At 40.8% G+C, this 22,396-nt stretch overlaps 1 protein-coding gene across 2 annotated transcripts in view; it reads left to right on the top strand.

The window, feature by feature from the left end:
• LOC126469901 (zinc finger protein rotund-like) overlaps positions 1 to 21,093 on the top strand; it is a 900,701-nt gene extending 879,608 nt beyond the window's left edge. For both annotated transcript variants that reach the window (XM_050097250.1, XM_050097249.1), the window contains exons 6-7: positions 12,184 to 12,264; positions 18,381 to 21,093. In XM_050097250.1, coding sequence (XP_049953207.1) covers positions 12,184 to 12,264; positions 18,381 to 19,709 — 1,410 coding nt within the window. In that variant the 3' untranslated portion in view covers positions 19,710 to 21,093. The remainder of the gene's footprint in view (positions 1 to 12,183; positions 12,265 to 18,380) is intronic.
• Positions 21,094 to 22,396: the final 1,303 nt, after the last annotated feature.

The following is a 22,396-nucleotide window of genomic DNA, read 5'->3' as shown; positions in this document are numbered from 1 at the left end:
GCTCTCTTACTTCGACTTGACGTGGCATAAACTGAGGTGACAATAGTCATGAGACAGAGATATGTACATATACAGATGGCGGTAGTATTGCGCACACAACGTATAAGAGAGCAGTGCATTGACGGAGCTGTCATTTGTGCTCAGGTGATTCATGTGAAAAGTTTCCAAAGTGATTACGGCCTCGCGACGGGACTTAACGGACTCTGAACGCGGAATGGTAGTTGGAGCTAGATGCATGGGACATTCCATTTCGGAAATCGTTAGGAAATTCAATATTCTGAGATCGACAGTGTCAGGACTGTGCCGAGAATAGCACATTTCAGCACTACCCCTCACCGCGGACAACACAGAAGCCGACGGCCTCCACTTAACGACCGAGGGTAGCGGCATTTGCGTAGAGTTATCGTGCTAGAAGACAAGCAACACTGCGAGAAATGATGGCGGAAATCAATGTACGACGTACGACGAGCGTATCCGTTAGGACAGGGCATTAATGGGCTATGGCGGCAGACGACCGACGCGAGTGCCTTTGCTAACACCAGGACTTTGTCCGCACAGTCCCTTCAGGGCTCGCGACCATATCGGTTGGATACTAGACGACTGGAAGATCGTGGTCTGGTCAAATGAGTCCCCATTTCAGTTGGTAAGAGCTGACAGTAGGGTTCGTGTTTGGAGCACACCCCGCGAGGGCTGCCCAAGTTGTCAACAATGCACTGTGCAAGCTGGTGGTGGATCCATAATGGCGTCGGCTGTGTTTACATGGAATGGACAGGGTCCGCTGGCCCAACTGAATCGATCATTGATTGGAAATGGTCATGTTCGGCTACTTGGAGACAATTTGCAGCCGTTCGTGGACTTCATGTTCCCGAACGACGATAGAATTTTTATGGATGACAATGCGCCATGTACTCGGCCACAATTGATCACGATTGATTTGAATAAAATTCTGGCCAATTCGGGCGAATGATCTGGCCACCAAGATCGCCCAACACGAATCCCACCGAACATTTATGGGATGTTATCTATAGGTCAGTTCGTGCACGAAGTCTCTTTTGTAGACAGATTGTAGCTCCCGGTGTCCTACCAATGAATCGGAAGCTGGCATTTGCTTTTCCTGCAACTGAGCCTACGTGATCGCTCCATTGCATATTACTACACGATGTTACTTCCAAATACACTGCCTTACAGAAAAGGTGAAGCACCCGGAAGGGGCTATGTCCGCAATTTCTGCGCAAACACTGTCTCCACGTACACGTACACCATAATTACTCTCCCAGGCAAACATTTGGGGTTACATTCGTCTGGTATGAGACGTTACCGGAGGGGGGGGGGGGGGAGGGAGGGAGGGAGGGGGTCCACTGGAGGCCCCACAATAACCCTGGGTTCGGTGTGGGGCAGCGGTGAGGCGGGTGGACTGCTTTGGCCTGTTGTGGGGTTGTGAACCATTGAGGGATACTAGGTCCCCGGTTCAATACACAATACGCACACCCAGAAGGGGAGGAGGAAACGAAATGAAACTCCACATGTGTTTACAAAATCGATTCAAAGTTACAAATAAATTATTAGTATGAATCCATTTACCAATAAGACGTTGCACCCCTCCCCCCCCCTACCCCTATGTCATAGATACATGCACCGATTCTGTTGGGAAGTGCATTATAAAGGCGTTGTATCGTCTCCAAAGTCAAGCCGGTCCACATCTGTTGTAAATGGCACTGAGATGGAGTTGGCGTGCTAGCCGGTCACACACGTTCTACGGAGACAGACCCGGGAATCTCGCTGGCCACAGGAGTACCTCAGTATCAAACAGACAGTTCATACAGACTAGCATTGCCCTGTTAAAAATGGCACCACGATTCTGTCGCACTGGAGGAGCACAGGATGTCCGTGACGTACCGCTGTGCAGTCAGAGGTCTCTCAGCCAGTACCAGTCGTGACCTGAGGTCATACTCGATGGCTCCCTGCACCACGACAAGAGGATTAACACCGCTGTCCTCTGCAAAACATTGCAAGAATGGGATCTCCCCCCAAGTCGGCATCATACACGACGACAATTGTCATCCGGGATAGTGCAGAATCGCGTGGTCAGACGTGGCCGCGCGGAACTTCGTTGACGAATGTGCCTAACCTCATGTTCCCAAGATCGGGCCACTTTTATATGAGGACTTCCCACAAATCTGGCTACTGCACGATTCGACCAATTCTTCAACTGGGGACCCACACTGAGGCTCCTGTCAAATTCTGTCACGTACTGATAACGCTATCTCATACGAGTACCGTACGCGGTAACTTCGTGTCCTTCACAGTGACCACTCAACATCTGAAGCTTTTCACACCTCTTATACACACTAAACACGAACGACACTAATGCACTCTGGTGGCCATTCTAGCTGTCACAGAGAATTGCGAGTCTAATCATTTACATACCCGCTGATGGTGTGTATGTGAATGGTAAGAAGTTACACTGAAATCCGGACACATCTTCTGAGTGCTCCATTCTTTATTGTCACGCAGGGTTTCTTTTTATCTCATAGCATTTCGTAGTTGTGCTTCTTAACGCTGTAATCGAAGGATCGTACACTTTTTGTTTCATGAAGTTCACAACTTTCCATTACTCTTCATTAATAATTATTTCCACCGTGTTGATATTTTGTCAAGATACAACTGGATATTACTGCATTTTTATCCGACAGAATGTTCTCATTGAGTACTGCATTATCTGTTAACGGCCTGAATACTATCCGCTAAGACATAAATGTGTAAAACGAATAACAACGGACCTATTTCAGTCGGTTGGATCTTACCGGATGTTACTTCAGCGTCTGTAAATGACCCTCCATTCAGGTTAATGAACTGCGCCCCGTCTGTCACAGAATTTTCTATTAAGTCGCAAACCTGGTATATCCTACTGTTTGCATTTAATCTGTACGGAGGGGCGTCACATGTACCGTTTCGCTGAGATTCAAGTACAGTGTGACGGATTGACGTAATGAAAGTATTACTTATTGCTTCTCATTTCTGTGTGTTTATTTTAATTTATATCTCATAATGTGTTCATTTGTTATAATTATACTTAATTATTAATTGCAGGATACTGTAACTTTTAAAGTTAGTTGGTTTTGTCGCCCATATGTCATTTATACAATGGTATTTGACATGTCATTCCAAGGCAGTGAGATAAACAGCTGAAAAGGTAATTAATTCGTACAAACAGCGACATTGGCTGCCAGAAAGGCAAAGGTGCAGTAGAGACTCAGTACTCTTCCTGATCAATATCGATTATATCGTTTAGTTCTGTGAACCGTTAAATTCAATTGCAAAAAATCGTGTGAACTGGGCCATGCGAGCCACGCATTAAGAGGTCATTAAAGAACTCGTTCCACGAGAATCAGAAGTGAAAAAATTACGCATTAACTGGAAATAACTGTGGTGCGCACACTTTACTGTAAAGGGGGCCGTTCCACACTGGAATTATAGGAATTTACGCGATCCCTGTGTGGGTCACTCGTGAATTGAAGCAAATGTAAAATCTTAGCTATCCCGAAACGTCCGTGGTGAAAAAAAAAAAAAAAAAAAAAAAAAAAAAAAAAAAAAAACTACAGTACTCTGTTCATCACAAAAATAAACCTGATGTAAACAAACACAAACGCGATGATTATTCAGAAGCCGTAGCACACGTACACTAGTGTTGTTACGCTCTTGGAAGTAGGTCCTACTTATGTATTAGATATCTTATTACTAAGTTACGTTAAATGAAACTTCAAGATAGTCAGATCTGTTAACAGCCATCAACGTTTTTCGTAATCATGCTTTAGCTAAGTAGCTTTTATTTCAAAAATCGTGTACAGTCACAGCCTCTGTCTGCACTGTTGTGCTCTTTACGTTTGTGTTCTGTTTCTTCGATAACACAACGGACGTCTTTCTCGGCCATCTTTGTCCGAGTAATAGTTTTTAGTCTGTGCTTAGTGACGGCGTCAAGAAAGACGTGTTAAATCCATCGAGAAAGACCTGTTAAATCCAAGGAAGTGTCTCGTCGTGTACTAACTCGACACAAATGAACGAGAACGCTCGCTTTTCTAAAAGAATTGTGTCGTGGATTATTAATGTGCGACTGTTATCCGACTTTAAACTTTTTCCTTTCTCTGTGACAAGTTTAATCGAAGTAGGCCAACTCACTGGTAGTGTACAAGAATTTAATACAGGAGCGGTGTTGCGCTCCGCCGGAAGGAAAAGAAACGTCTGATCTGTACCGTAACCTCACAGACAACAAAAATTTTAAGCTCAAGCTAAAATCACAAATCACCTGTGAAGTACTGCTTTATCTACGGCATTTTTGTTGTAATCTTGTGTACAAGTCTCCTCCTCTCTGCCCAAATACTGCAACCTACATCGATTTAAATCTGTTCCCTTACTATAGTGAAGCTTTGGATTCCGTCCATAATGCGGACTCCGCACACTACCAACTCGATTGTTCCTGGATACCCCTGAAAGTGTTTGCCACCTACTCGCCAGCTCGGCTGAGTACCTCTTTTTCAGCTGTCCGCTCTACCAGTCTCGTCTTCACCATTTTTCTGTCACACCACATTTAAAAACTCGTGTTTTCATCTTGTTTGTACTGTTTTACGGCCGAAGTTATAAACGTAAGAGGATTCTAAATTGAGTATTTTGAGATAAGCCGATAAAACTACATTCCAAAAAAATACTTTCAGAATCGACTTCCATATGTTAGATTTGTATTTAGTGTTAACATTTTTTTCTTTTCCAGAAAAAAACAATTCTCGCTGTTGTCAGTTTACATTTTATGCCATCTTCCTACACCGTTAGGTATTTTGCCGTGCTAATAGCAAAATTCATCTACTACTTTTAGTTTCTCACACCCTAATCTCGTTTCCCCATCCTCACTATCACCTTTGTTTCCCTTTTATTGACGTTAATCTTATAATCTCTTTTCAAGACACTATCTATTCCGTTTAATTTTTTCTTCCAGCTCCTTTGCTATCTCTGACAGAACTGTGATGCCATCTACAGACCTTAAACTTTTTACATTTCCTCACATTTTCCAAATGCATCTCTAGTTTCCTTTACTACTTACTCTGTGTAGCCGCGCGGGATTAGCCGAGCGGTCTAGGCGCTGCAGTCATGGACTGTGCGGCTGATCCCGGCGGAGGTTCGAGTCCTCCCTCGGGCATGGGTGTGTGTGTTTGTCCTTAGGATAATTTAGGTTAAGTAGTGTGTAAGCTTAGGGACTGATGACCTTAGTAGTTAAGCCCCGTAAGATTTCACACACATTTGAACATTTTGCTCTGTGTATGCAGCGCGTGCCAGTGGGAATGGTCAGTATTCAGGGATATGACAGGAACGATCACTCGAAGTAAACACGGGCTCTAAAGAACATACCTTAAGAACCATGAGCACTTGTTCATCTTCGCTACTGGGTAACACATCTCTTCTACTGAACAGGCGCTCATGCCTATTAAGGTATGCGTTTTAGAATCCATATTTTTCTTGTTTTGGTCCACATGATCTCCTCCTAAAATATGAAAAGCAAAGAGCTTGCGGGACCAGAGATTTGTTTCACAGTATCGAAGATAATGCTCGTTGCTCTTAAGGGGTGCCTTTTAGAGCCCGTGTTTATTAGGCTTTTCTGCTTCGAATGATCGTTCCTGTCATATCCCTGAATATTGCCCAGCCCTCGTGGGACACCCTGTATATAGTAACTATATTTATTGTTATGCGGCCCAAAGAATTTGTCATCTCCAAATGCAGTTTGCACTTTTCTTCGCGATATTTTAGTAGTAGGGTTTACATCCCTCATTTTACCAATAAATTTTCTCGTTTCGTATGGTCTGTAGGAATATTCTCACAGATCGTGTATTTCGTTTCCAGTCACTGTTTAACAGACGTTTGGTTCCGGTTTTTCGTTCTTAATGTTAATTTGTCTTCTTGCATCACCGTGAACCCTACGCCAGGATCAGGGCCCGATATTATCTTATCGCTGACTCTTCCCGTACACTGAGTTCGCTCAAATACAGTCCTTGACGAACATTTTGTCGGAGTCTGTATTTTCCAATCCCCGTCCGACCATCCAAATTTAACTTTTTCACCATCTTCCTAAACAGATTAAGGGGAGTGCCGGAATGATTCCTTCAAAATGGCACGGAGGGTGCTGTCCTTCCCAGGCGGAGCCGCTGGCGCTTCTCTTAAATCTGTACTCGCATTCAGATCCCCCTCCCCCCTCTTTCGGCTTTCCCGAAGCAGATAATGGTGAATGCCAGGATGTTTCCTTCTTCACCCTATCCGAACGTGTGACCCGTCTCGAATAATGTAGTGAGCGCGCTATCTTACCGCTGTTTTCCTGCACGTTAGACGTTTGCTGCAGGCTATGCCACTCGCACTGCGCGGCATTTACGTACGACTCGATGTAGCGGTGCTGCTGCCGTCCGTACTTTTGCCCATTCAGTGATCTCCGTTATCACTCTGCATTGCTAAATCTGATGAAGTGCTCGTAGGGACACACAGTTGTTACCGGATAAAGCATACCTGCTCACATTCCGACTTAAACAAGCCGCCCATAGTCTTTACGGTCAAAATTATAGACGTAGGAGGATCCTAAACTGAGTATTTTGAGACAAGGGGCCGATGGTGGGGAATGAATATTTCAGGTGTTACGAGGTCTCGAATGAGCAATGCGTGTGAGTACCATGTTTATGAACTGTTTGTGTTCCATAAAAAACAAGATCGACATTCTTTCGAGATATACAACCGCACTTGTTGGAGACAGTAGGCCTACCTATTATCCGCGAGAACATTTGGTTTCGACGCAATGGTGTACCAGGCCTGTTTAAAGTTAATGTCCGTGAGCACCTGAGCAACGGCTACCCTTATTGTTGGGTTGGAAAAGGTCGTCCTGTCCCATGGCTAGCGCGATCCATGGCTCCCACTCCTGTGTTTTTTTCCACTATCGAGGGGAGAATGGTTGGGATACATGAAATCATTGTTAGGCCCCTAGCTGCCTGTACAATTTGGAGTGTTAGAAAAGACACGGCAAAATATTATTCGCTGTTGTAAGTCATGCTTTGGCATTGGCGATCTCCACTAGTCGCGGTCAGGTGTAAGTCGTTTACATCAACATAAAATAATTCTTCATCTTATGGTTTGGGACATACTGTACAACAAAGAAAACGCGTTTTAGCTATCAACTGTTTTTATTTGAACCTTAATATCTACCTGTTTTGGTAGACCATTTGCACAGGATTAAGGAAAGGAAAGATCTGGTGAATACGGGAATCATTTTCTATTCTTGCTGACAGAAAATCCAAACCGTCATAATAGGTATAAGAAAAGAATACATGTTCCACAAAAGTCTAATAGATGTGTTCAATGTAACAACAGTTAACTGTAGTTACATTGAGCACATCTCTGCGTTGTTTCAATTACCGCTGAATGCCATCTAATCAAGACATTAACAACTGTATAGCGTCCGAGCGACTTACAACAAAACCTGTAGAAAGGCGAAAGAAGAGGTAAATTCGAAGAAGCTGAAGACAGGACAGTAGCCTAGTTTCTGATATGGATATAGAGAAGTAATACCCGTGCCTCTACATGTCTCCCTGTTAGTCCACATGATCTACGTGAATTCGTTCAAACTTCCGAGCTAATAGTCGATTATCTAGTTGCCCGGGTGTAATACGAAGAGTTTCGCTCCAGGCTCGCTAGTTATAAAAAAAGAATGGGAAGAAATACTCGAACCCAGCTAATGTAGAGCGAAGAGAGTGTATGGGGAGGATAAAAGCCTTGGCATGTATAGGAAGAGACGGAGTTCGTCAAATCTGTGCAAGGTTGTCCAGATGTTAACGGGACTCATTGGAGGGGCGCTTGGTAACAAATTGGAAAATGCTCGTTTCACTGTTTCATACAAATTCGGGGAGAAAAGAATTGTACATTTAGAAACATGCGGTCGCGTCCATGTCACGTTGGCGTCCAAAAAAGGGAACTGCATCTGGAGAGGAAAACTAAATTAGTTTTTCAAAAACTTCAGGTTATCCTTTTCTCAACAGTTTCACACAGCGAACCCATGTAAATGCAAGAATGGATCACAATGCAAGCTAATCTGTGATCCGCTTTGAATGTAAGTACAAACTGCTTCCCTCTATAGACCGTGCCATCAGAGGTACCGGTTGGCTATAATTAAACTTTCCCAATTTAACACGTTATAACATGGAAACCAATTACCGTACGATGACCAAAGTTGGTAGCGTTAATGTCAAGGACACGGAGAAAAGAAATAGCGCAGAATAAGTTTAATTGAAACACTTTTATGTGCTGCTGCAAGTACATCATAATACCGGTATTATTATTGCTACAAAAGGGGCTCAACATGGCTCCCGTCAGTGTCCAGAGGAGTCTGAAAGCGCAGCATTGCATTCTGCATAGCAGAACAAAGCACGGCCTCTCTTGATATGCTGCGCTTCAGATCCCCTGGTAAACCCTGTCCTTCAGGTAGCCCTACAACCAGAACTCACAGGGAGTGAGATCAGGTGATGGCTCTGAGCACTATGCGACTCAACTTCTGAGGTCATCAGTCGCCTAGAACTTAGAACTAATTAAACCTAACTAACCTAAGGACATCACACACACCCATGCCCGAGGCAGGATTCGAACCTGCGACCGTAGCGGTCACGCGGTTCCAGACGGAAGCGCCTTTAACCGCACGGCCACACCGGCCAGATCAGGTGATCGTGCCGGCCAAATGTGTTTTGGAGAAGCAGGTGAACTTCATGAGCGATGTGCGGTGGGACCCTGTCTTGCATGAGGACTGTTGAGTTCAATGCATCTCTCTCCTGTAGGGCGGATATAACGTGCTGGCGAAGCATATCGCAGTAGTGCTGGCCAGTCGCACTGCACGTCTTTGGTCCTTGAGCGTCAGCCTGTTCAAAAAAGAATGGGCCAATGATGAACGTAGCCGTGAAGCCACACCATACGGTGACACATTCATGACAGTGACTGGAGGTGAAGATCCCCATACTCGGCGATTCTGTGTGTTCACCTCACCCGTCAGAGAAAAATGAGCTTCGTCTGTCAATAGGATGGTTCAGAGCCAACCCTCGTCAACTTTAATCCTTGAGAGAAAGTGGAGAGCGAAAACAACACGTCGTTGTCCGTCCTGTGGTGCAAGCTGCTGTACGATATGGATCTCGTACGGATACCATTTGAGAATGGTTGGAAGCACCTGCCGTACAGTGGACCACGGGATGTTCAACTAACGTGATACAGCACGCGCGCTGCCTGACGATCGGGAATTGCGCGCAGCGTTGTCTGCCATAGCTACAGCAATTTCATCAACCACCTGTAGTGCGACCGTCGCCGGCCTCTTCCCCGAGCGACGCCCAGTTCTCCAGTTGATTCGAACTTCCTCATCATACTCCGCACAGCAGGAGGAGAAAGAGGACCCCTCCGTAATCCTTTCACCAGGCGATTTTCTCGAAGTGAAGCTGCAGCATTACTACTGTTTTGATAATAGAACTTCACCAGTAATGCCCTGCTCCTTTCGTCCGAGCTCGTGTTGACACCTCAACAATTGCACTGCGACTGGTCAGATGTATGAGGCTATGAGTAACGATGACTGATCACGGCACCTGGTGGGCATAGTTGTAACTGGGCGGTGGCGCTGTGACGCTTGGAAATCATATCACCCGGTACATAAAAGTGCCAATCCTATCAGCTTACTGCAGTTGTCGCCAGGGTCTTATAGAGGCTTCTCGCACGTTACCAGCACATTCCAGCACTGGATTTTCAATGTAAAAATGTAAAGAATTTTTAATTCTGCTAATAAATGTGTGTGCGTTTCAACTCACAAGAACACAGTAAGAATATCTGTGGAGCGAGTATAGCGTACTGTACACGTCGCCAACATCAGGGGAGAAAATTCACATAAATTTTGGTTTAACGCAGTTGTTTATATTTTGCGAAAAAACGGAGACTTTGATATTACAAATACTAGTCTTGTTTTTGAACATTTATTTATTAGTAACAGCAATGGTGAATAATTGCAGCTGCTACGGATGCAAATTGAAATATGTAAAGGGCAAACCAGTCACCCTTCAGAGTTTGGTACCAAAGAGTGATGTGGCCTGGGAGGCAGTACATGTTGACATTAAAAATCATGTTCAGTGCATCTGAATGATCGCCGCGTTATTGCACTATGTACTATGGGGATGAAAGAAGTCCAGACGTATTTTGTTTCTTTATTTGTTGTTTTTAAGTCAGTTAAATCTATATTTAGTTATCTCATTCGAAATTATTAAATGTACTGAAACCAGTAGCGGAGGAGAAAACAAATTCGTAGTGGCTCAAATGGCTCTAAGCAGTAAGGGACTTAACATCTGAGGTCATCAGTCTCCTAGACGTAGAACTACTTCAACCTAACTAACCTAAGGACATCAGTCACATCCATGCCCGAGGCAGGATTCGAACCTGCGACCGTAGCAGCAGCGCGGTTCCGGACAGAAGTGCCTAGAACCGCTCGGTCACAGCAGCCGGCCAAATTCGTAGTGAATCGAGTCACAACGCGTTTTAGCCTCGGATAAGGCTGGATTACCGGACCAGAATCGCTTCAACTCTGAGATCCTCTCTAGAAAGTAGACTATCCATTGCTGTGTGCAGCCAATATTGAGATATCCAACTACAAAATGCCACGTGGTCGTGCCACATTTATTTTGATTTTCAAGTGTTTCATATTTTTACGTAGTTTACGAGGGTTGGGAATTTAATAGTGGCAACTATTTATTTCCAGCTTATACAAAAGAGATATATGTTTCAAAGTTTTACTGCCCTCTAAAATGGTCACGAACATTGTGTATAGCCCGTTGCCAGGGATATGGAAGTCGTAGTATATCCTTAGCAGCGCCAGCTGTATTGATAGTTCGAGAAGAGCGAGCTATTGCCCGACGAATTTCTGTAACAGTTGTGAAGCGAATGTCGTGAAATACTTCCCTCACGTGAGGATTCAAGTTGAAGTCACAAGTTCTGACGTTGGGAAGTGTGGTGGATGGTACAGCACTTCCCAGCCCAATCGACCGAACAAATCAGTCACAATTTGCGCCACTCCCCGAGCGTAATCCCAGATGCCTTCTACTTGAAGCCTCAGGCGAATGAAGTACTTGACGGCATTCGCTTCAGAACTGTTACAGAGATTCGTCGGGCAATGGACCAATCCACTCGAACGGTCAACACAATTGGCGCCGCTAAGGCTACCTACTACTTCCACACTTCTGTTAAAGTGTTATACAGAATGTTGGTAACTTGTTTGAAGGACAGTAAAACTTTGAAACCTGCATCTATTTTGTATAAGTTGTAAGTAAATGGTTGCCATTATTAAAGTTCCAACGTCAGTAGTTTGTGAAATCTTTTGAGTAGTGTCTGATTTATTTCAATATATTTTGAGGGATGGAAATATTTGTGACATCTGGATGAGCAGAGCAGATGAGTAAGAATTAGTTACTGACATCGCATCTACAAACTCCAGGTAGTCTGCTAACTGTTTTGATTATCATGGCATTTTGAATGTCCATTGTTGCACTTCAGACGTTGATCCACTGAAGATTGTATAACATATTGTATTTTAATAATGCACCTTATCGCTGCCCTATTGTTCACTGTATATCTGGCATGGTGAGAAGTGTACCTGTGTTGGCAACTAATACTTGGAACGCGAGCAAGTCAACAAACTGTAAAGGAGAGGAAAGTGCTTTTGAGGAGAGCACAACTACCTACAAGTTTTGGTAAGAAATTCGTCAAGAAAAAAATTTACACATTATTGTAAAATACCATACAGTACTTTTGAGGAGCTTTCAAATTTGGCTGTGTTGGTTTGTCCTCGGTCACAGAAGAAAAAGAGGATACCATAATTTTAATTAAGAGGGAGCGTGTTTGGACTATCAAAAGAAGTGGTTAATAGTTCAGATGATGTCGAAGAAGTGATTTTCTGCCTAGGATTATACATGTCTTGTTGTCTCTCTGTTGTGGCAGCTCCGAGGTTCTGTCTCTAATGACTTCGTCATCGATGGGACATTAAACCCTAACACTGATTTTTTCCTTTTAGGTCGACGGTAGAAAGCAAGCCGGATAAGAGAAATGATTTCTGCTTAGGATTTTACATATCTTGTTGTCTCTCTCTTGTGGCAGGTCCGAGGTAGGAAACGAGCTGGTGCCAAAGCGAGGGATGGCAGCTTATCCTGGCCAGGCATTGACCATACAAACCCGGAGGTAGGCTCAACACCTTCTCTTAGCATGTTGTAGTGGCATGTGTAGAACAGTCTGTTTGGGACCACCTTTTTCACCTCAGGTTAAACTTCCCTAAAGACCCAATGTTTTGAGGTAGAACAGAGGCGTGTGCAGAAATTAAATGAAATGGGTATAGGGTTTGAAACTATTATTTTACTTGGCTCGTGCATCTTCATTTACAATTCAGCTGTTACCAGGTTTATTAAGTTTCTGCATTGTTAAATGACAGAAATATCAATTTTGTTCCATTTCCATTTAATTTTCCATATAAATCAATTGAGAAATTCAAATTATCCGTAGAAATGAAAAACTAAGTATTTGCAAGATGACAACACAAATGTCATTTGCTTAATGTATCAACTGATGGGTACCAGTAATTAGTGTTTATTCTCAAACACTGGCAAAAATTTAGTGATGGACCATTATAAATTACTCTTAATCATTTTGGGTAAACTTCTACAATATTTGATATGTCATATCCACCCCAACACCCTACTCCTACAATATTTCTATGGGTCCATTTGCGACGAAGTTACATGGTCTGGAATGAGTTCTACATATATTATACACAAAAAGCTACTAGAAGAAGAAGAGAAATGTATTTGCTTTAGTACGTTCATACGAGTTCTATATTACAGCAAAAAGGCTCTAAGCTAATCTGCAGAACTCTTTTGCGGGTTTACATGTTATTAGTTGTATTCCACATATCCTTAAAAGAGGGTCTCAGGGATCTGGAAGTAAGGAATATGCCATTTGATGACCTTTTAACTTAGAGATGAAACTACAAGATTCATTGCTCTCAATTTTGAATTATTTTGGAAGTCTTCTTGACATGCAACTTGCAGAATAATGGCCTATGGATCTTTCTCTGCAATGAACAAGAAAATATTCTACAAGTGCAGATACTGAATTTTTTATGTCTACAGCCCTTATGTGTCCATTTGAAAGAGTTCATATTATTAACTGGAAGTATCACAGAAATGTGAAAATTCCTATCCTCTTTTGACAGCAGCCTGGATAAAGTTTTGTAACACATATCACAGGTCATTCTAATAGCCCTCTTCTGACATAAGAATAACTTCTATTAATCTGTAGACTTACCCATAGTATAATACAGCAGCGAATAATAAAGTGAAAATAAAGAAAGTAAACAAGTAATCTTTTGAATCATGCGGCGAAGACTTTTATGACTGGATGTCATACTTGCTGATGAGTCTTTTGAGCTGTATGGTCATGGTCAAAGAAACTTTTTGGTTCCTGAAGTTTCATCCAGCACTGCACTGAACATCTTTGGAGGTGCTCCTGGCGACTCTGAGGCTTTCCAAATCTTTTGAATGAAAGTAACACTGTAGACTGTCCTGGTGGTGAAGACAGCAGTACTCGCTTTATCCAACATATATCAAAATATCATTCTCCTCAGAAAACTTTTTCTTTTATCTTCAGTGTTAGACATTTAAAATGTTAGATTTAACTGATTATCTGATCTTCTTGTGATTATCAAATTTTACTTTAACAACATTCTCTGTCAGTGTTCTGTTATCTGTAAGCTGCTTACGAACGTTATACTATTCTCTATTTGCTAAATAATTTATGTAATATTCTACAGTTTTCATAATCAAAATCTTTCATCCACAAATAACAAAATTTTGGATTTATCTGCCATGTTAAGTAGTACACCATCGACACTTTTCAAAAAATGCTGTAAACCAAAAACAAACCAATGAGACATCTTATGCATTTAGACCAACCAATAAAATTAAAATTTGTTCCCTGTTTGTTCATCCTGGAGAACAAATTTCTGCTTCTTCTTAACTGAATGTAGAAGGAACCAGTGATCACCTTTCCCCTTTAGTCCATAATGTATCAACTCATGCATGTGTGGTTCACACAGTTAAATACCTGTGTAAGTCATTGAAGGTAACTACTGGCCTCAACTGCTTCTTAGAGCCTACATCTATCACACACGAAATGATTATTTCATATTCTGTTAACAGTCCTTTCTGGAAGTCATACTGTGGGTGTGACAATTTATGTTTACTGATTTGTTTTACTGTTATTATATCCATCATCTTCTGAAAAACATTGTATCTAATGAACTTGACCCCTAATTATCTAGCACATCTATTTCCCCCTTTATATAAAGTGGTCTTACCGGTGAGTATTTTAATCTGTGTGGAAACTGACTTCACCCGAAAAAGCACTGATGTATGGTGCAGTCATCTTTGTAAGACTATTAGATGTATCTTCATTCTCGTATCATCATCATTCAGACATTTAATCTATTCAACCTTCTTCTTGTTTTTAATCTGAAACTTGAAACACTGAATTGTAAAAGTTTTAAAAGTTTTTTTTTTTTTTTTTTTTAAATTTAATTTGCTAACGATCGATGGGAAATGCTCAAAGTATTAAATATTTCCACGTGCGTTTAGTGAATCACTAAAATATTCTTTATCCCCATTCATTTCCAAGGAAGCTAGTGCTCTGGTCTTACACAAGTAACTTCAGTGCTTAAGCTACACTTATCTCTAATGTTCTTCAAATTTCACTGTGCTTATCATGATTCATGAAGACTATTTCTCATCTGTTCATTCCATTAGATATTCAGCAGCTGGATTACTTTTTGTACTAAAATGTATATTACTATCATTAACTGGGGAAACGAGCTGTAAAATACTCTTTATTACACATTACCTTTTGTCTCAAATGTTTTCGTTCAATGTTCAAAGACAAGAGTCCTATAAGCAGACATTTTTGAAAATTCATAAGATAAATGCTATTTTAAGAGTTATATGGTTCTCAAATCATATCAATATCATGTCTTTAGGAACATCTGGATTTGTAAAGCATTTCTTCCTTAGTATCTTGTTATTTCTGTTGGAAGTGCAGTAAATCAGCTAGTGAAGTTAGATGAAAGGTTAACTCTAAAGTGCATGGTTACATTATGCTAGTGTACATATATTGTGGAGAGAAGGTCTTTCTGTCCCAGAAGCTTGTTCGCATGTTAAGTCTGTGTACTGCTTGCATGATATAACTTACCAGTCTATTGCATGTTGACTGCAGGTAATACTGTTACTTCCTTCCATTGAGTCATGTAATCTTGTAAAGATAATCAGTCAAATTCTTGTGCTCATAAAATGTTGGTTAAACATTCATGTATAAACTGGATAGGTGCACATGACCACCTACTAGCCAAGCTGACTTCTGTCCACTGTTCACTGTGCATTTGCAATTGGCATAGCATGTCTCATAAATGAAAGACCATTGCTTGCAAATTACTTCCTTCCCTCACCCCACACCACCTCTCTCTCTCTCTCTCTCTCTCTCTCTCTCTCTCTCTCTCTCTCTCAAAAGTAGGACTGAAGGGGAAAATGGACAGTTGAAGAGGGGTAGCCTTCCAAACTGTGTGTATGTGTTTTTCTGCATGATTTGGAATCAGTTGTTTTGCTAAGCATACAGTGAACCAGTGAACAAAATCTGGCAATTTTTATACTACCATAATATGTTCATAATGTAGCTTCTACTCTGAGTCCAGTTTAAATCTATTTTCTTCTGGTGCTCTTTTAAATTAATTTCGCAGCCATACACCAGCATAATTCTACAATAATTTTGGGACTTCATTCATAATAAAAGTAGAATCACTATTCTCTGCAACAATGATCTGTAGATTATGTAAGATTTTATGTCACATTGATGACTGGCAGTACATCAATGTTTATAGATAAAATGCATAATTTTAACAAAGCAGTAGGAGGGAGATGTGTGTAATTTAAGATGTAAGAAAGTTTATTTCTCAGTCTTTTTAACTAGATATTGGTAAAGATTAAGTGAATGTTTCCGTCTCCAATTACCCTATGCATATATTTCATCATCTGTGTGTTTCTTCTAAGAGGATGAATGTTCTAATAGCTTAAAAAGTACTTAGCTTCTTATGTACATTTTCATAGTTCATGCATCCCCTTTTGAACTCTCTTATGTGTTATGTATGAACTCTTCTTTCAAGTGTTTTGAGACACACAAAATATATACACACTTGAAAAAGTATGATCACTTGCGTTTTGATATTTAAAGTTAGCTTACAGTTATTTGTTAAGGCAGACTTAAATGACTGCTCGTGAACAACTACTTTTATATCAAAGATGAGTTCCTGAATGTATGCACATGATCAGTTGCACATTTGTAAGCAGTCAGTGTGCAACTATACATATTTTTATGAAATATATGTGACTGGTGTAGGATTTAATATGTCCAACATTACAGTACTCATTGAAAATTCCTCAAATGAAACATTAAATTAAATAATTAGCCAATAATAGGCTAACCGGCTGCTTAAGTGCTTTTATTACTGAAAAGGATGAAAATTTTAAACATAACTATGATTTAAAAACTTTCCAGTGAACATCTGGACCTACACTATGCGATCAAAGGTGTCCGGACATCTGGTTGAAAATGACTTGAAAGTCCATGGCGCCCTCCATCGATAATGCTGGAATTTAGTATGGTGTTGGCCCACCCTTAGCCTTGATGACAGCTTCCACTCTCGCAGGCATATGTTCAATCAGGGAATGACAGCCCATTCTTCATGGTGTGCTGCACTGGGGAGAGGTATCAATGTCGGTCGGTGAGGCCGGGCACAAAGTCGGCATTCCAAAACATCCCAAAGGTGTTCTATAGGATTCAGGTCAGAACTCTGTGCAGGCCAGTTCATTACAGGGATCTTATTGTCATGTAGCCACTCCGACACAGGCTGTGCATTATGAACAGGTGTTTGATCGTGTTGAGAGATGCAATTGCCATCCCCAAATTGCTCTTCAATGGTGGGAAGCAAGAAGGTGCTTAAAACATCAATGTAAGCCTCTGCTGTGATAGTGCAATGCAAAACAACAAGGGGTGCAAGCCCCCTCCATGAAAATCACGACCACACCATAACACCACCGCCTCCAAATTTCACTGTTGGCACTACACAGGCTGGCAGATGATGTTCACTGGGTATTCGTCATACCCACACACTGCCATCAGATCTCCACATTGTGTACTGTGACTTGTCGCACCACACAATGTTTTTCCACTGTTCAGTCACCCATTGTTTACGCTCCTTACACCAAGCGAGACGTCATTTGGCGTTTACTGGCGTGATATGTGGCTTATGAGCAGCTGCTCGATCATGAAATCCAAGTTTTCTCACTTCCCGCCTAACTACCATAGTACTTGCAGAGGATCGTGATGCAGTTTGGAATTCCTGTGTGATGGTGTGGATAGATGTCTGACTATTACACATTACAACCCTCTTCAACTGTCAGCAGTCTCTGTTAGTCAACAGACAAGGTCAGCCTGTATGGATTTGTGCTGTACATGTCCCTTCACATTTCCACTTCACTGTCACATCAGAAACAGTGGACCTATGGATGTTTAGGAGTGTGGAAATTTTGTGTACAGATGTGTGACACAAGTGACACCCAATCACCTGACCATATTTGAAGCCCGTGAGTTCCGCAGAGTGCCCCATTCTGCTCTCTCATGATGTATAATGACTACTGAGGTCATTGATATGGAGTACCTGGCAGTTGGTGGCAGCACAATGCACCTAATATGAAAAACGTATGTTTTGGGGGTTTTCCAGATACTTTTGATCACATAGTGTATGTCCTGATCCTCTGTATGAATTTCTACAAAAACTAGTTAAAATATTGTGCAAAGTGCTATTTTCTTTGCCATGTGCTTCATGTTTAGTGAAGCCCTGTTTTCTGCAAAGTGATGTCTTTAAGTTACCGAAAACCTGTCAGGAAAACAAAATCCATTAACTGAATAATTCAGATGGTCATCAGTTTCTCTGTGTGTGTCTAAGGATACATACACATTTTGTTACATGAATCCACTGTCATTTATGTAATATTTTGAAAATAATCTTGTTAAATAATTTTCAGTCTACTTGGATCTGTATGCTGCTTCATTATTAATTTTCAGTTGATACATATAAAACTTTTTGTAAACAGTTTGGGTTATTCATATCTCCACTGGAAAATTAATCTCGCTTTGTTTCATAATAAGCAGTGTTTTGTATTAAATGCACTCTTTTAATTTAATATTTCTTCTGTTTACAGATATTTGGTTCAAAGGCTGATTTGCAGCTTCATACCCAGATCCACATGAGAGAAGCGAAGCCATACAAATGTTCTCAGTGCAGTAAAGCATTTGCAAACAGTTCTTACCTGTCTCAGCACACGAGGATCCATCTAGGCATCAAACCGTATCGGTGTGAAATATGCCAACGGAAATTTACACAACTTTCTCACCTGCAGCAGCACATTCGCACGCATACTGGAGATAAACCGTACAAGTGTCGTCATCCTGGCTGCAACAAAGCCTTCTCTCAGCTGAGCAACTTGCAGAGTCATTCAAGGTGTCACCAGACTGATAAGCCATACAAGTGTAACTCGTGTTACAAGTGCTTTTCAGATGAGCCATCTTTACTTGAACACATTCCCAAGCACAAAGAATCAAAGCATTTGAAGACACACATCTGCCAATACTGTGGAAAATCATACACACAAGAAACGTATCTTACGAAACATATGCAAAAGCATGCAGAAAGGACTGACAAGAGACCGCCTATAACAGGTATTGGGCCTGATGTGAGAAACGCCGGTCTCGGAGGCGGCAATGGTAGCTCAGTTGCTGACCCACATCCTTACTGGCCTAAAGTATCGCCTGACACTGCTAGCTCACTGGTCGAAGCAATGAACCAGCACGAGGTATGCATGCAACACGCCAGCAGTGGAGGTCTCGGGGAACACCACTTGGCCGTGTCACATCACAGGAGTCTATTGGAACACGGGAGTCGCCACGTGAATGGTTCTGGCAGCGATGGAGGTGGTAATGGAGGTAGTGGAAACAGTGAGAATCTCGTGGTGATCCGGAGTCAGCAGGGTGGAGCTGCTGGTCTACACCAGCAGCATTCGGTTGCACCACCTGCTCCACCACCAACTCCCACTTCACAATCGCAACAGCAGCAAGCGACAGTGCCATCGTCACCTTCCTCTGTCTATGGTGATTCTACGGTAAAGACTTCGACTACTCCATCGTCAGCTTCTGCTTTCACTCCTATACAGTCAATGGGTGGCTTGACACAGACCCACCATCATCTCAATCACTTGAATCACCACCAGCTGGGGATAGCTTCACCTCCCACTCGGCCACCGTACATTCCGTATGACGCTATACCGTTTCCACCGCCAAAAGTTGTCACGTCGGCAGCAGGCCAACTTTCTGGCATGGGTGGAGGTGGTGTCGAGATGCCAAAGACTGGTTCAAACACGTTCCCTAACCAGCTGATCTCTTTGCACCAAATTAGAAACTATGCTCATCAGCCATCAGCCTCTTCATTAGTAACTGGTGAACATCTGCTCGGTCTGAAAGAGAAGGGACAGTAATGATATCCTCTGAATGAAGTGTTGTTGTTTTAGTAAATGTTTTGAGGATCTGTTGTTGAGACTGCTCAAATTTTAGCACAATGGAACTGAAAGAAGTGTAGAATCTGGACTGTGAGAAGTATTTTCAGAGGGTGCCTATGCGTCGAGTAAATTAATTTGTAGTTAAGCAATAATGTGCTCAATTTAGTAGAAAGAACTTTGAGGTTATTATTGTTTCCTAAATTTCACCTGTTCTGCTGTGTAACCTGACAGTGTATTTGTTTCGTTATTTAAGTAACGAACTGTAAACCAAAGAGCTGTGGTGTGTCAACTGTGTTAGTGTTGTCAGAAGAAGAAAGTTTGTTTGTCATGAAGAAAACAAATAATTTATCTCTTCCAATGTAAACAAAACATTTTAAAACACCAGTTTAATTTTTCCAGGCTTTATATTTAAGTTGGGTATACAGCATAATAGGTTTCAAAATTTCCTGTAGAAATGTCAACTGTTACTTTTGAACATTTAGTTTGAATATGTATACTACAGGAGAAATGAAATGAAAACTCTTGTGCAATTAATTTAAATAGAACTTACCATTTTACGTCTGTCAGCAGTTTTATTGTGACAGTTGAATTTCTGGTAAAAAAGTTCTGTTTGTACCAAATAAAAAAAATGTGGTTTACAACATTAAACTTAAACAACTACTTTCAGAAAAATCATTCTTTAGAAGAATTTATGTGATTACTCAGAAAAGATCATATGTTGTTCCTGAAGTGAGAAAAAACCATTTCTGTGCTCATGGAGTTGTTTACAAAGAAACTTGGTGCTGGCATTCCAGAATATACAAATGAACTGATAATAATATGTAAAAAAATCTTTTCCATTTATGATGTTACAATTTTGAACAATAAAAGGCTCATTTAAAGAGAGCTGCAGAGAAATACTGATGTGCCGTCTGTCTGTCTGTCTGTGCACTATAAACTTAATGACTGTATCATTGTGGATTATCATATGTTTCCTATAAAATGCATTCTATATGTTTTGAATCTCATTGTTTTACTTACAGTGTCATTATCTTTCCTTGGGATCTGTGAGCTAGTGATGTTTTGTAACATCACCGAAAGAACTTGATGTTTAATGCAAAAAAATGATTTAGAAAAATTTTAACAGAATTTCTTGGTGTTAACTGTAGATGTGTATGAACTTCTTGTGAATTTTTCTCATGCGAAATATCAGACACTGTAATTTTTCAGAAAGAGATTTTAATTTTGCATCTAAAACACACATAATATGTGATGCAACTCTTATCAGAAAATAGAACATTCCTATGCAATGAACCATTTCATTTCAAAACATCTGTTGCAACAGTCCCACAATAAAGCAACTAAATACTCATTCACAACACAATATGTGTGTGTGTTTCATTATATGAAGACATAGATTTAGCTAATAACAGACCCAGAACCTATCATTACATTCCATAACTTTTCTTGCTGTATCTAAATGTTAGGCTGAAACTATTTAACACAACCATTGTGTTCTTAAGGACTGACTTTAATATACAAAAATCAAGAATTAATCAATTTTTTCCAGAAGACGCAAGTACAATGATCAATCTCAATAGACATATGACAAGAAAAGTTGGAAATAATGCAATTTAAAAGAGCTGCTTGGTATTATGCAAATGGATCTCTCATAATTAGCAGAAAAATTAACTTATTCAGTTCTGGACAATAAAGGAAACAATACTGATAGCTTTAGAACACAAACATAGCGAATATGACAAGATCTTAGAAGTTTTTGTTGTATATACTGGGTGTCTGTCCTAAGAGTTGTCAGGCACAATTACTCTGATTTTCAGCAGACAGTTGCAGTTTAGGTTTTGCAATGTATAGATGTACTCAGCCCAAAAAATACTATTTATTACATGTTTCATGCAATGCACATTGTCATAGAAATATGCTAGTTTGTTTTGCATTATGTTCAAATTTTTCTCTAAACTGGAATTTTATGTGCTCATGACATATATCTCCTCATGATATCTTATTTCCAAAACCTTTCACTCACTTCATTCAACTGAATAATTCAGAATAACTAGTTACTTAAGAATTACTGCTAAATATATTTATTTGTAAATAATCAGCACATACTGCTGGAACATGTAACAAGCTAGTGCTATAAGCACTCACAAGATAGATTATACTGAACCAAAAGGCATTATGTGTCATAAAGGTAAAGAAACAATTGGGACCAGTAACATTAGACTTTTAACTGTCTTAACAATCCTTCATTAAAACAGAAAATACAGAAATCTGAAGTTGAACTGCTGTCTTTGAACTGCATGGCAGTCTGTGTCACTGAGTGCTGGTGTAGAGGCACTCACATCCAATGTATAGTGCTGTTATCGTATGAAAGGGCATACTTACTTTTTGATGTCTATAGGGTGGATGATCGTGCATTCATATCAAAGAATAAACATAAATTAAGATATGACCTTAGTACAGTTAGTGAAGACAGACACTTTTAAATATTAGCTATTGAATTAACAAGGCTTGAAATCAATGAGAAATTAACCAGTTTGTGTGTGTGTCAGTCACCTAGCTGTAGCGTGGATACTTTTTTTAATAAATTAACAGAAGTTCTAGATATAGTCTCAACTACAAAAGTGAACATAGTTTTGTATGGAGACATAAACATAAACACATATACC

Source organism: Schistocerca serialis, chromosome 3 (assembly GCF_023864345.2).
Source record: "Schistocerca serialis cubense isolate TAMUIC-IGC-003099 chromosome 3, iqSchSeri2.2, whole genome shotgun sequence".
NCBI lineage: Eukaryota > Metazoa > Arthropoda > Insecta > Orthoptera > Acrididae > Schistocerca > Schistocerca serialis.
The sequence above is the reverse complement of the archived record's forward strand: the minus strand, read 5'-3'. Positions and strand labels throughout refer to the sequence as shown.